At 39.9% G+C, this 15166-nt stretch overlaps 1 protein-coding gene across 1 annotated transcript in view; it reads right to left on the bottom strand.

Annotated features, from left to right (window-relative positions):
- The window catches only part of Rala (RAS like proto-oncogene A), a 61482-nt gene that overhangs the window by 3543 nt on the left and 42773 nt on the right, over positions 1-15166 (bottom strand). The window contains exons 3-4 of the mRNA XM_036189106.1: positions 10752-10960; positions 5663-5837 (exon numbers count right to left, since the gene is read on the bottom strand). Coding sequence (XP_036044999.1) covers positions 5663-5837; positions 10752-10960 — 384 coding nt within the window. The remainder of the gene's footprint in view (positions 1-5662; positions 5838-10751; positions 10961-15166) is intronic.

Raw genomic sequence — 15166 nt, forward strand, 5'->3', positions numbered from 1 at the left:
TTAACAACAAAAACAAAGCCAAACAAGTCTTAAGAGTCACTCTGTGGCTTCCTGTGAAAGTCCCTCCCACTCCAGGCCAACACAGTGATGTTCCATTGCTGTGAGGCCAGGATTTCCAGGGTAATGGTACCTCAAAGTGGTAAGGATCTTCGATAGCAAATCTGAACTGGTCACATGTGAATTCACGAGCTTTTCTCCCATTTTTAAAAAAGTTCTTCTTGTCACTGTTTAGGGAAAATCCACAATGTGATACTAACTGACAGATATTCTCAGGTTGAGGCTGCTGAATAACAATCTATCAAAGGAACCATGGAGTCTTAGGTAAATAGCTGATTTCTGAGCTGGAGCAAAAATGTAAAATTTAGACAAGAAAGTGAGGGTGCTATAAAATACTAATGGCACAATAGATAGAGGAATGAATGATTAAAGGGTAAATTCCAGAGGTGGGGGGACACATGATGCTGAAATACCATAATGGCACAAACACCACTTCTGGATCTCAACTTCTCCCAGAGATTTCGGAAGCCTCTGCTTCCAATCCAGATGGGACTAGCTCTAGCAGGAAGCCTTCTTACTAACCAAAAATCTTCATGAAAGTCCTCCAGTACTCATCTCTCCCGCTGACAGATACAGCTCACTATGGAAAGAATGTGTAAGAAGGCTTAAATTTCTAACAAGCGAATCCCTTTTAGAAAGCACCCAAACTAGAAAACATGGTAGGAAACATTCAAAGTTAGCATCAGCTAATTTGATGAATAAAAGCAAGTCCTGTTTCAAGGGCCAACTAAAGGAAACAGCAACTAGAGAAGAGGAACAACCAGAACTCCCTAATCATAGGACCATCAACTTCTTTACTACACTTCTCTCCCCTTCTTCCCATCCTATTCTGGTTCCATCCTCTTTTCTCATTTTAGGGCACCTTGTATGTATGAAAATTGGCTTTCTAATTCTACACTAATGACCACAGGAAATCCTCTTCACATAAATCAAAATAAAGGCAGACAAAACAAATCCAAAGGCTTATGATTGACTTAAAATATCTATGGTTGAAAAATAAAAACTATCCTCATCAGTATTTCCACTTTAAATATTTTTTGGCCCCGAGTTCACACCACAGACTACATTAAATTTTCAAGAAGACTAAGGAGCTATTATAAAAACCAATACAAAAAAAAAAGTAACTGTATATGTAAAGCTTAGAATGGTTGAAGGCTCTAAGCCACACAACCCAGAAATCACAAAATGAAACAACCAAATTCTGACAGCATAGCCTTCCATGCTTTTCATGGTTAAAGTTAAAATATGCCAAGTGAAGACATGCACTGATTAGGAGACAATAACGACAACAGAGGAAAGTGGACAAAGGATCAATGTTATTACTATAAAGTAGACACAATCAAAAGGCGTGAAATCTATTGATAGACAGGCAGAAAAGAGAGATTTCAGACTTGGCAGAAGATTGACAGTAGGCCAATGAATCAATCAAGGCTTGAGCAGTCTCACTGGTAATCAGGGCTCACCATTTTCATGCAAGTTGTGATGGCCGTTTAAGCTGAACTGGCATGGCTCTATGAAAATGGCTTCTTAGAAAGATGATGGGACACAAGGACACTGTTATGGTGGGCACTTTGTCATCATAGTTTAAAAAGAATCCTTGCCTTTTTCTGAGCACCCACAGAAAGTTCAGTGCAGTACTGTCTGAGTACAAAGATTTGTGAGTGCTGGGGGAGAGATGGCTCAGTGTTTAAAAGCACTTTCTCCTTTTAATGGTTCATTATAAAGATTCATCATGACTTAAAACTAGTCTATTATTGGACACATGTAGCTCTAGTCTTTTGCATCTATAAATATTGTTTCAATGACTACCACTGTAAACACACACACACACATATACATGATTTTTTCACTAAATACATTTTAATTGGTTACTTCAATAATTTTGCATTGGCTTTAAATTTTTTTCATACAATATATTTTGATCATATTCTTTCTCACCCCCAACTCCTTCCAGTTTTCTCCACCTCCCTACCCACCCAACTTTCTTTTTTCTTTTTTCTCTCTCAAACAACAACGAAAACAAACATACCCCACCTCCCCAAGACAAAAAAAAAAAACCAAAACAAAAAAGAAAAACAACAAAAACAAAAAAACAAACAAAGAAAGTAAAAAACATACAAAAAACAGAGTCTCTTTTGTGTTGGCCAACTAACTACTCCTGAGCTGCCCTGCAGTGTAGGGTGATAAACCCAGTGGCAGTCCATTGGAGAAAACTGATTTTCTTTCTCCCAGTCACCATAAATTACTAAGAGCTTCTTGGGTAGGAGTGACACTTTGAGCCACTTCCTCTTGTTCCTGCTAAGATCAACACACTTTTAGAATTGGAAGTGATAGATAACCACCACACTGCCCGTCCATAAGCCTGAGGCCTTTTCTACATTCTTGTCAAGAATATATCTTAATTTTCCTAATGAGATGGACTAAAAAATATGACATGATGTTTTAAAATAGTACTTCTGTTTTTACAGGTAAGACTCAGCTCCTTCTCAAGTTGAAAGCCATCTACCTTGTCCTCCTGTAATGCATTTGGACTGCAGTCTTGCTAGATGGATGGCTGTCTTCTCACTATCCTGTGGGAACTCTGATCTCACCTCCACAGCCTCTGAGGTCAGCAGACGATTACCACATGGCTGTGACAGCATAGCTCATCTCTGTGGACTGCTAGTATTTGCCTTTCTTCTCCTTAGTCCCAGTCACTTTTATTGTGTTCTCAAGCTACTTAAGACAATTAGGAAGAAAGATACTCATATGTTATAACAGTGTTCAATTTTTCCTTCCACCCCCATTCCCCAGGACACTGAATCTTAAAATACGTAAGTACTTTAAAAATATTTAACATAATCTTACAGAAAACCAGTATATCATATGGAACAGAAATATTTTAGGGTTCACTGTATTCAAGTACTAAAAGTCTGACCACATTTCTACAAAAATTTAATTATAATGATGCCATTATATCTATTACAGATTATGGTAGTTTGAATGTAATTGGCCCCTATAAGCTCATAGGGAGTGGCACTATTAGAAGTTGTAGCTTTGTTGCAATGGGTATGTGAGGATTTGGAGGAAGTTATGTCACTGTGGGGGTGGGATTTGAGGTCTCCTATGCTCAAGCTATACCCCATGAGACAATTCACTTCCTGTTGCCTGTTGATCAACTCTTAGCTCCTTCTCCAGTATCATGTCTGCCTGCATGCTGCCATGACCTGCCATGATAATAATGGAATAAACCTCTGAAACAGTAAGCCACTCCAAGTAAATATTTTACTTTTTAAGAGTTGCCAAGGTCATGGTTTCTTTTCACAGCAATAGAAACCCTAACACAGATGAACAAAAAGAACTTATGATTTTTTTTAAAACTCATGCTTTCTGCCTCAATTTTCTTATTCTTTTCTTAGTGTGTATGTGTGTTTCTTCTTGAGACACGTTCTCACGTGACTATGTAGACTAGGCTGGCCTTGACCTCACAGAGCTCTGTCTGCCTTTTCCTCCCCAGTGCTGGGATTAAAAGTCATGCTACCACGCCTGGCCAAACTTATGCTTTCTAAATCAGGATTATGGACTTCTAAGTATAAACAAACCAATCTACAAAAACTTGAGGCCATCTACAGAAACATGACTCAAGTGTGGCCCATCTGGAAGCTTTCTAGAAATGCAAATGCTCAAGCCTTGTTCCAGAACCAATGTTCCAGAAAAATCTCTAGTGGTGAGCCTTAAGTGCTGGAAGTTGTAGGAGTATACAGCAGGTGACAACTAGTATTTAACAGGTTGACCTAACAGATGAATAACTCTCTGATGGGGAACAGCACTTGGCAAAGACCATGGGGTCACTGACTATAAATGACTGGATGCTTCTGTCTGTAATTTTTCTCATGTACTACTATATTTCTTCCCTAAAAAACAGCTATAGGTGTTTTCCTACTGCTTGTATGTTTATCTTGTGAAAATATTCCATCTATTGGGCACACATATAGCTGTGGATGGTCAGGAAGATGGTTTCTGCTTAAGCTGTATAATTCTGATGAATAGAAATAATACTAGGATATTTTTCATTACTACAACTGACAGGAAAATTCTGAGCTACAAAGACTGCCTTTTACACACTTTTAGACTTTAGAACAAATTCAAAACAGACTCCTGCAGAGAATACACAAGGACAACTTCTCAAGTGTTTGTTGAATCAAAGTCAGGCACAAAACAACTTTAGTACACAAAATTTTCTCAGCAGTTGACTCTGCACATACTCCTGACCACTGAAGGTTCATCAAACTAATTGTTTATTGCTTAAGTCTTGAATTTCAATGTCTGCTCTACTCACCATGCCTGGTCAGCATGACCTCCCTAGCCTGAGAGAAACTGTGTGATTTCTCATGGCTCTGTCTCTTATTGTTTACTCAAGAAATGCTTTGTGACCCTGAAAATGTGATTCACATTTGTCGAGAACTTTTGCTGTAGAAGAAGTGTGAGAGATGTAAAAGTGTGAGAGAAGTGTGGAGGGATGCAGCTGAGTGGGTAGAAAGATATAGAAGACGTAGCTGTATAGGACAGAGGTGTGCATCTAGGGTGGAGGGAAGAGGTGATTAAGTGAGTGATTGAGTGAGTGAGTAAAGAGTGAGTAAATGATACAGTAATATGTGAAGCAATCAATGTACCAGAGCAGAGAGAAGACATGAGTATATAGGAGAGACGTGAAACTGTATAGAAAAGAGCTGTAACTGTGTACAGAAATGTGTGGCTGTGCAGAGAGATGTATATATGTAAAGAGAAACAGGTAGCTGAATGTAAAGAATGTAGCTCTGGAAACAGAGAGATGATTTTTGAAGATGAAGTAAAAGAGAAAGTTACTATCACAAAGCATGTGTGCTTCTTTATTTTCCCTCAGAAAAGTCTAGGCCTTGCCGCCTTCGTGGATTTTTTTTTTTTTTTTTCCATATCCTAGGCTGCTGGAGGTTAGCCCCCAAGTATTAAGCAATACTTAAGGATGTGTGTTTGTTAGGAATAATGAACAACCAGCCTGCATAGTAGGTTTAAGAGGCTCCTCCATCCAGAAGGCATCTTCTGCATGGAGCACCAGGAAGGCATCAGTCAGGGGAAGCACATACAGTGCTGGCATGTTAGAGTCTAGAGAATTTCTTTTACACTATGCAACCCCATTAAAAATAAAGCAGTAAGTGGGATGGGGGGGATGCTGTTGATTTTTAAAAAGCACATTTAGCCATAATGTCTTGTATCTGAGAAAGTCAAAGACAAGGTGAAGTATAAAATTTCTAACATGTCTTACTTAAACATTTAGGGATGATAAAAATCAGTCTCTTTCTGGGCTGGTGAAATGGCTTAGTGGATGTAGGCATTTGCCACCAAGCCTGAGGACCTGAGTTTAATCTCTGGTGGAAGGAGAGAACAGATTCCTGTGAGCTAGCCTCTGACATCCACAGGTGTGCTATGGCATCTCTCTCCTCAATAAATAAAAGCAAACTAAAAAAAAAAAAAAAAAAAAAAAATCACTCTATTAAATCTTAGTTAGATCTCCGAATCTAGATAAAGTAGTATAATGGGCCAATCAACAACTTACACACCTCAAAGTAACAGTGAGAGCCATGTTTACCTTGTCAACATTGGCGCGTGTTTTAGCAGATGTCTCCACGTAGTTAACATTCCACTGGTCAGCTCTGTTTTTTGCCTCTTCTACAGAAACCTGCCTTTTATCTTCCAAATCTGATTTGTTACCAACCAGGAGAAACGGAACATTCTCATCTTCTTTTACCCTTAAAATCTGCTCCCTAGATAAGTAAAAGCAAGAAAGAAATATTAACACAATGCTTATACATTAAAAATCACAAAATTGGGGCTGGAGCAATGGCTCAGCAGTCAAGAGCATTTGTTGCTCTTGCAGAAGATCCAGGTTCAGTTCCCAGCACCCACATGGTGGGTCCCAACCATTCCTAACTCCAGCTCCAAGGGATCTGTTGCCCTGTTCTGATCTCTGTGGGTACCAGGCACACATATGGTCCACATACCTACATGAAGGCAAAACACACTCATACACATAAAATAAACCTACAAATAAACAAACCCTACAATACAACAACTAGCCACCTGCAATCAGAATTTATTTACGACCATGCTTCTATACAGTAACAAGTTGATTTGTTATTTCCCATTGATCAATGCAGTTACATATTTCCTTACATAACAACAGAGAAATGTAGCAAAGTCAGGAGCACAAGCATAACAGTAGCAGAAAAGCTGTGAGGACATGCTCCAGTGCGGGTGACTCTACTTTCCTTGGTTGCCGTGTAAGTGTGAGCACATTTCATGCATCAGCAACATCACGTATCACTTACTATCCAGATCCAAACTTTATTTGGCTATCCTTAGCTGTATTTTTGTTTAAGTGTTTTTCCCCCAGCGTTGGATGGAACTCAGGGCCCCATAGATGCTAGACAAGTGTTCTACCACAGAGTCCCATTCTCAGCCAGATGCTCCCAATTTGTGCACAGCATCTTTTTTCTGCTCCAGGCACTCATTCGGGGCACTATGCAACACTTAGTTTCCTGACACTACAATAGCCTGTGTGACTTCTAAGACTATCCTTGTTTTGACGATTTCCTTGGAAGATTTGAGGGAGGAACATTACAGCATGTCTGTCAGTTGGTTTTTTTGTGATGTTTTTCTCATAATTCAATTATAGAAGAAGTTCTCAAAGATAGATAGCGCTATTCTTATTATATTCCAAAGGTTCCCCCAAGTGCTTTGAAAGCCCCACACTGGACGGAAATTTCTGAAGGTAGTGCTTATATATAAAGGTGTTACGTATTACAAAGGTATCACTAATTGTAAAGTACCATGACTCTGTTCTTATTCATATGATTCTGAGCAGTAATTTGCCTCACCTCCCTCATCTGTAACATGGACTGACAACGTATTACCACACCACTGCTGTGAGGATTAGAAGTGAAGTGTCTATATATGGTATATAGCAATTATGTAGTAAGTTGCAGGTGCTCTTACTGTCTACTGGAGGAAGACCCTTAGCTAGTTTGTGTATTTATTTTACAGATCATGGGACTGAATCCTAGGCTTTGTGTATGCTAGGCAAAAGCTGTACTACTGAGCTATGCCCTCAATCCCCTTCATTCTGAAAAGGGTCTCACTAACTTGCCAGTATGGTCTGGCCTTGAACTTGTGATTCTTCTGCCTCAGCATCACAGGGAACTCAAGTTACAGGTATTCACAACCCTGTCTGGCCTTTTCAGTTAAAAAAATAAGAAAGATGGGCCACCTGGATGACTCAGCTTGGAAAGGCTGTCGCCAAGCCTGACAACTGAGTTCATTCTCTGGGATACACATGCTAGAAAGAAGAGAGTAGATTCCCACTGTTCTCTGACTTCCACATTTGTCCTATGGCACATGTAAACAGGTGTACATGCATGCACAAAATAAATAAGTGTAACTACAAATTTAAATTAAGAAACAGAAATATCTTAGACTTAGATTATCTTGCTATCTTAGACATGCCATGCCTTTGAAATTATTAAAAGATGCTGTGGGATGTTCTGTATGTCAAATGTGTTGATCTGATTGGTTAAAATAAATAAAGTGCTGATTGGCCAGTAGCCAGGCAGGAAGGATAGGGTAGGTGGGACAAGGAAGAGGAGAAGGTGGGAAGTGAAGGCTGGGGCAGAGAGATGCTGCCAGCCACCGCCATGACAAGAAAGATGTAAGGTAATGGTAAGCCACGAGCCACGTGGCAACTTATAGATTAATAGAAATGGGTTAATTTAAGATAGAAGAAGTAGATAACAAGAAGCCTGCCACGGCCATACAGTTTGTAAACAATATAAGTTTCTGTGTGTTTACTTGGTTGGGTCTGAGCGTCTATGGGCCTGGCAGGTGAGAGAGATTTGTCCTGACTGTGGGCCAGGCAGGAAAACTCTAACTACAAAAAGATGCAGAAATTATAGGAATGCAAACATTCTCAGTTGAGAGAAAATGAGAATGTTACTATTTGAGTAGTAGGTCAGCAAAATAGACCTGATTAGTTTGTACAATCCCATGTGTTATATTTGCTACCACTCACAATATCTTGAGAAAGTATATCAATAACTCGCCATTTTTGCTATTTAAATGATAGGTTTGTAGAGAGAATTTTGGCCCATTGTAGTTTGTTTCTGGGGCTGGCAACAACAACATTTCTATCATGTTTTTGTCTATTGAGGAACAGATTCTCATGGTTTCAGGCTGGCCTCAAACTTCCTTTGTAGCCCTGCCATGTCCAGTGCCAGGCTCAGTTCCTGGTTAGTTACCTTCTTGGTCAGTTTCTTCCCAGCTGGAAGACCGAGCTAAGACGCTAAGGACAATGACTACCACTCAGTCTCCTAACTACCCAGCAAGTGACTGACTTCTGCTCCTAGTTCTCTTGTGCTGATAAATGCTACTTAGCCAGGTGCAACAGGAAGACCCATTCTGTATCAGAAACATGGAAAACCTGAACCCACTGGGCCAGAGGCAAGATGATGACTCTTCTTTTTATAATTTATTTTTAGATTTATTTATTTTATGTATGGATGTTTTGTTTGCATGTATGGTTGTGTACTATATGCATGACTGGTACCTGTGGAGATCAGAAGAGGGCATTGGATTCCTTAGAACTGGAGTTAGGGATGGTTGGCCCAGGAAGATGATTTTTCTTAAGCATTAACAGTTTTTATTATTATTATTATTATTATTATTATTATTATTATTATTATTATTAACTACTTTCCTGTCACAGAAAGATACCTTCACACATATTTTGCTTAATGCTATAGTTACTATTAATACAGACATTGCTATACAAATTTTAAAATATGAAAGTCCCTTTAAAATATGGCCCAACTTCATTTCTGGCATAAGGAAAGGGAGCTCCCAAAAGTTCAGAGTTCACAGTTCTCAAGTCCAGCATGTATTACCATGTGGCATACTGTAATATGATCGTAACTGCTGCAGGTGGGAAAGAAATGAGTTCTGCTCTCAAGACTTTTTACCTGGTTAGGAGAAATATAGAAATCAAGTTCAGTATAAGAGTGTGGTAATGTGAAGCTGGAGATATGGCTCAGAGGGTTGGAATATTCTTCCAGAGGACCAGGGTTCTATTCCTACCCACTTGGCAGCTAACAACTGGACCTTCAGTTCTAGGGGAGCCAATGACCTCTTCTAGCCTCCATGGTGCATAGACATGCATTCAGGCAAACCACCCATGCATACTAAAAGCAATGTGGCATGGTAAGTGTGACACTAGTACTGTACAAGCACATCATTTGAGGAGACAGGAAGCAATGGCCTGCCTTGGTGACAGATGAGCAGGAAGGGTGGAGGCTGCAGATATTTAGGAAATAGCACCTGGGCTACACTTGCAGGTTAGATCATGTGGAGTACTTTCCGTGACTAGTCAGACTTTCCTGCTGTTGCTGAGTCCCTAGGCCCACTTTTCTTTATGGGAAGGGAACACATTAGAGGTACACAGAAGAGCAATGAATCATCCTGATTTCCTAGAGTGGCCAATAATAACTATGGTGAAAAAAAGTATTCCAGTACCTACACAGGGCCTGCTACATAATAAACCCTTTTGTATTTTCTGGGGGAATGGATGGGCATACATTAACACTTATATAACTTTCCATGTCTCTCAGTTTATAATATTCCAGAATTTGTAGTCCTTTATGCAATATCACATATGAAATTCTTTATAGAAACAACAAATCTAATCTTATAAATCAAGTCATCTTGTGCATTTTCTCAATTGCATACCTTTGTGAGGGAAGACTGCTCTCTTAGATTCCTTTAAGGCTCATCATTTCTCACAGGCTCATCTTTTTTGTGAACTTTTCCCAATCCCTCCCCTTTCTGGATCTTCTAAAATGATCACTGCCCGTTTCCCACTTTACCCTCCATTGGGTTTTACTTCACACCTTATATATACAACTAGGCTGTGCAAATCTTGATTAGAGGACATGTTACATGCTTCTTTTGTGCCTTGAACAATGAAATCCCTATCACAGAAACAAAAATATAGAAGGAAAGAGCATCTTTGATGATGCACTCAGTATTTCCAAGATTACTCCAGAGACTGTTCATGCCGATGTCCCTCAGACAGAGTAATGCCATTTCCTCTGAGCCAAATGTATGCCACACTCTGATTAGGTACAAAGTAAAGAAAATACACTGTAGAACATAGTCAAGTATGCTAATCGACAGTGATTATTATTCTTATTTTATAAATGAGAACATGTAAATCTATAAGATTATTTGTATTTTAAAAATTCTAGGCAGCGATATTGTAAGGGGAATGGCAATGTGTCTTTGACTATAACACAATGCTTAGAAATTAATAACTACTACAAAAATATGGAGAACACCATTGTGATTCCTGCACTATCACAACAGCAGTAATGCTGTACTCTTAAAGAGAGATAGTTTAGGAAAGTGTAAGGGGTCTCTGGGTACTTGAAAGCACAATGTGCTAATGCTAGGGAAGCTGTAAGATCTGAATATGTATGTGTATATTGACAGTGGCAAGAGTCACACACTAATATCAAAGTGGAAAGACACACTATCCAAGACACTAAAAGATTAATAAGCAAAAAACTCTAGTTATCCACCTGTTTTTGGAAAGAACAGTCGTGTGTACAACATGAGATTAGGCTCAGCCATACCTGAAGTCAGCTGTGGCTGCAAAGGATTCCATCTCTGTGATAGAGAAGACACAGAGGAAGCCCTCCCCACTCCGGAAGTAGTTGTCTCTAATTGCAGCATAGTCCTCCTGCCCAGCTGTATCTAAGATGTCGATCTGCACCTCCTCCCCGTCCAGCACTACCTTCTTCCGGTAGCTGTCTGCTTTAGTAGGTTCATAGTCCTCTACAAACTAGAAAACATGAAACACACATCTGTCTTTTAATTATTATTTTTACTTAAAAAAAAAAATCTTATTTAGAAATCACTACTCTTTACCTTTTTTCCCCAAATGGTAAAAACTGTATCAATTTTCATTTTAGATAACTGGTCAGCTTCTTTATCTGCAGAAAGACTGTGTTCAAGTTTTACTTCTAGGCTATTTACAGCTTGATATCAGTCCATTTTCTTTCTAAAAGCACTATATATACAAAAAACATTACATACATATTTTTATCAGATTTGGAATTCCACTCTTGATGACTCCAGATATACAAGATTTTGTTGTGGAGATAATTAACAAGCTAATGTTTAGATAAGCACCACTATGTCTTTCTGCAAAATGAGACGAGTCAATACAGTATGGATACCACTCTCTAGATACCCTTAACCTTTTGAGACCCCAAACCATCTGATCTGACAAGTAAACAGTGCCATCCCCACTCCCATTATTATGCCCACAGATCTCTGCTATGCGCGCGCGTGTACACACACACACACACACAGTGTGGGCTTTTAAAATTGTTTTTTTATAAATATTTTCATTATTTGCTTAATGTTTCTATCAGTTACTAGAACTTACCTTTGGCAGCAGGGGCCATGAACTATTACTTCCTCAGCTCTATACATCCTAAGTCCAGAAAAGTAAACAGTACATGGTAGACCAGAGGTTCTCAGTCTTCCTAATGCTGCGACCCTTTAATACATACAGTTCCTCATGTTGTGGTGACCCCAAACAAAGAATTATTTTTGTTGCTACTTCGTAACTGTAATTTTGCTAGTTATAAACTGTAAATATTTGTGTTTTCTGACAGTCTTAGGTAACCCCTGTGAAAGGTTTGTTCAACCCCCAAAGCAGTTGTGACCCACAGGTTGAGAACTACTGTGGTAGACAATCACAATAATTATTTACGACATAATTGTTTTTTAAGTTCTTAAATTTATTTTACTTCCCAACTGCAGTTTCCCTTCCCTTCTCTCTTCCAAGGCCCTCTCCTACCCCCTCCTGCCCCTCCCATCCCTTCATCCTCCACTTCTGTTCAGAAAAGGGCAGGCCTCCTATGGATATCAACAAAACACGGCATATCAAGTTGCAATAAGACTAAGCACCTCCCCCATGTATTAAGGCTGGGCAAGGTGACCCAATATGAGGAATAGGGTCCCAAAAGCCAGTAAAAGAGTCAAAAACAGTCCCTGCTGCCACTGAACATGGGAGATCTTTCCATCTTCTGATAGCTTCTCCAATATCTTTCTTCAAAGACTTCTTGTCATACAGGACTTTCCCTTGTTTGGTTAGTTACCCCAAGATATTTTATATTATTTGTGGCTATTGTGAAGGGTGTTGTTTCCCTGACTTCTTTCTCAGCCCATTTATCATTTGTATATAGGAGAGCTACTTATTCTTTTGAGTTAATCTTGTATCCAGCCACTTTGTTAAAGATGTTTAACAGCTGTAGGAGTTCCCTGGTAGAATTTTTTGGGTTGCTTATAAAACACATTTTAGTAACTGTAAAATTATCCAATATTGTACCAACATTCTATTCTAGTTGTTTTTTTTTTTTTTTTTTCCCTAACACTGTGCTTAATTAACTATTCAGTCCAAGTTAAAACACTGAGAACCCCAGTAAGTATCTTCTGGGAGTAAAACCAGTGCCTGGTTCTGAGCAGCCTTTGCGAGGTCTCTGGCTGTTATCACTTCTATCTTTATATTAGCATGGTAAATATCTTTGCAAACCTCTTTAAGGTTTGTTTTGAAAAACAAAGAAAAGCAATGTACATTCTCAGGACAGGCCTGGATGCTAAGACAAGGTTCTCTACAACTGAAGCCCAGTGACACAACAGTCATCACCTCCACCACTGGTCTCAGGGTGACTGTTGAGCACAAGGACATCAGCTTCACCACGTGGGGTGTGGGCAGCCAGGACAAGACTGGCCACATGGCCACCACTTCCAGAACACCCACGGCTTGATCTTCATAATGGATAGCATATAAATGAGGTTCCTGAGGAGTCATCAGGATGCTGGCTGAGGCTGAGCTATGCGATGATGCTACTGTGGTGTTTGCCAACAAACAGACAGACACTAACTGCCCCCACCCACCCCCACTGCCACGAGTATAGCTAAAATCCACACAAGCTGGGGCTGCACTCTCTATGCCACAGAACTGGTACATTCTGATCACCTGTCTCACCAGCGGGGATGGCTCTCTAGAGGATTAGACTGGCTGTCTAATCAGGTCTGCAACCAGAAGTGAACCAGATCCTTCCCAATCTTACTTCTCTGCCCTCAGCTTTCCTTTCATGTGGCAAACATGACTCCATGGGTTGGTCCCATGCACATACAGCCTATAGCCAGGTTTTATATAATGTAAATAGTTTCTGACTCTACCCAAGTTCTGGTACTCCTATGCAGTATTACTTAGCTTTTTGATTCTGAAAAGAGAACCAATTCTCTGATAGTAGTGAGGAGGGATTTGGATGTCAGGGCACTGGATTCCTGGAGCCTGCAGGCTGTAGACCAGTGTTAGGATTCATTTTGGTGGTTGGTTTTTAACCCAAACTCAGTGCATTAAAAAGAAGTAAGCCGAGAACTCTTCAACACACAGAAGTGCAGATATGCCTGGGGAAGTTCTGTAGTAACAGTCTGAATAGGATAGGCTGCTACCCTGTGGGAACAAACCACCATCAGCTGCATGACCAGTGGAGACCCTGTGACCTGACTGCCTTTGGGTCACCTGCATGCTCTAGCTTGATTGTACTTGTGGTCACGTTGGGGCAGGCTGGCAGCCATGAGGGTACAGGGCCTGGCCTTGTCCTTGGCTAATGGGAGGTTGGGCTAGAAGGCAACCCACATTCGCACCTTGTTCTTGGGCCCACTTGGACATGCTGGTGGCAGACTAGGAGCTGGAGTGAGCTGGCAGGGTAGGTTCACTGCAGCCCCACATCCTTGAGTATGCCATCTCTATGTGTGAAACAGCTGCCTTCCTCAGCCTGCAAGGGCCTGACCTGCATCCAAAGATGACCATTATTTTTTTTTTCTTTTGTGATTTGATAAACACTAAAGAAGCGGGAGCTGTTCAATTTGTCTTAGAAAAACCTCAGAACTGGTTTATTTGGTGTTGTGGAGCATTTTACTGCTTTTAGTACATAATTAGTAATCAACTGTTTTGTACACTTGTTTTCAGTTGTCACTTTGACAAGCACTGAAATTATAGCTATTAGAATAAAGTCTCTTACCTATTTTTAAAAAGTTAAAACATGAATGTTCTTATTTTTGGTTTCCTTTCTGGCAGGAAAGGAACTAGTGCTGGGCATGGTGGCTCAGACCTGTAATCTTAGCCTGTGGGAGGCTGAGGCAGACAAACTGCCCTAAACTGGTATGGATTAGACAGCGAGACCCTGCCTCAAATCGCGCTCCCCCCCAAAAAAAAGGGGGGGGAGGACAAATACAAAGATTAGTTTGAGAGAAGATTACATGAAATGAACAGTACAGAAAATGAACATGAACAAATAAACCAGGACTGCTTCAGACTCCTCCCAGGGTTTGTAGTCACCAACAAATAGGACAATCACAGATTTGAGGGTGAAAGGTCAGCAGATAGGCAAGCAACAGAAACAGACTTGAGGTGTTAAAAATTGCAGGTTTTTTTTGTTTTTGTGTTTTTTGTTTTTGTTTTTTGTCAGACCACCAAGTTTAATAGTTGGTATTCACCAGAGATGATTCTTCCTGGACAAGGTGGGGAACCTCGGGTTCTACTTTTTCCTTCTAAAACGGGGGCACTACTACTGACCACCCAGGATTGTTACAAGGACTAGGAAAGAAAGAAAGTCTGCTGCAACCATAAACAGGGAGTCTACTGAGAGGAAGAGATGAGAATAAGTGACCAAATATATGTTTCTAATTTCTAACTTTATTATCACTTATAATAATTAGACTTGATAATATTCCATTGGGAAAAGAAAACAGACTGATGTACATACACACAAATCTGTGATCTGACTAATAATTATAAATTTTTGTGACATGGCCTGGGCCTCTATCTATTTATGGTGGGTTCAGTACCATGGTGAACATGGACTTTGTTCATATTTTCATATGTTAATTTCAGGACTCAATGATATTCTACACCTACTAGAAATTCAAGGAGGGAATTGCCATCAATTTATTTTATACTTTTGGT

Source organism: Onychomys torridus, chromosome 5 (genome assembly GCF_903995425.1).
Source record: "Onychomys torridus chromosome 5, mOncTor1.1, whole genome shotgun sequence".
Taxonomy (NCBI): Eukaryota; Metazoa; Chordata; class Mammalia; order Rodentia; family Cricetidae; genus Onychomys; species Onychomys torridus.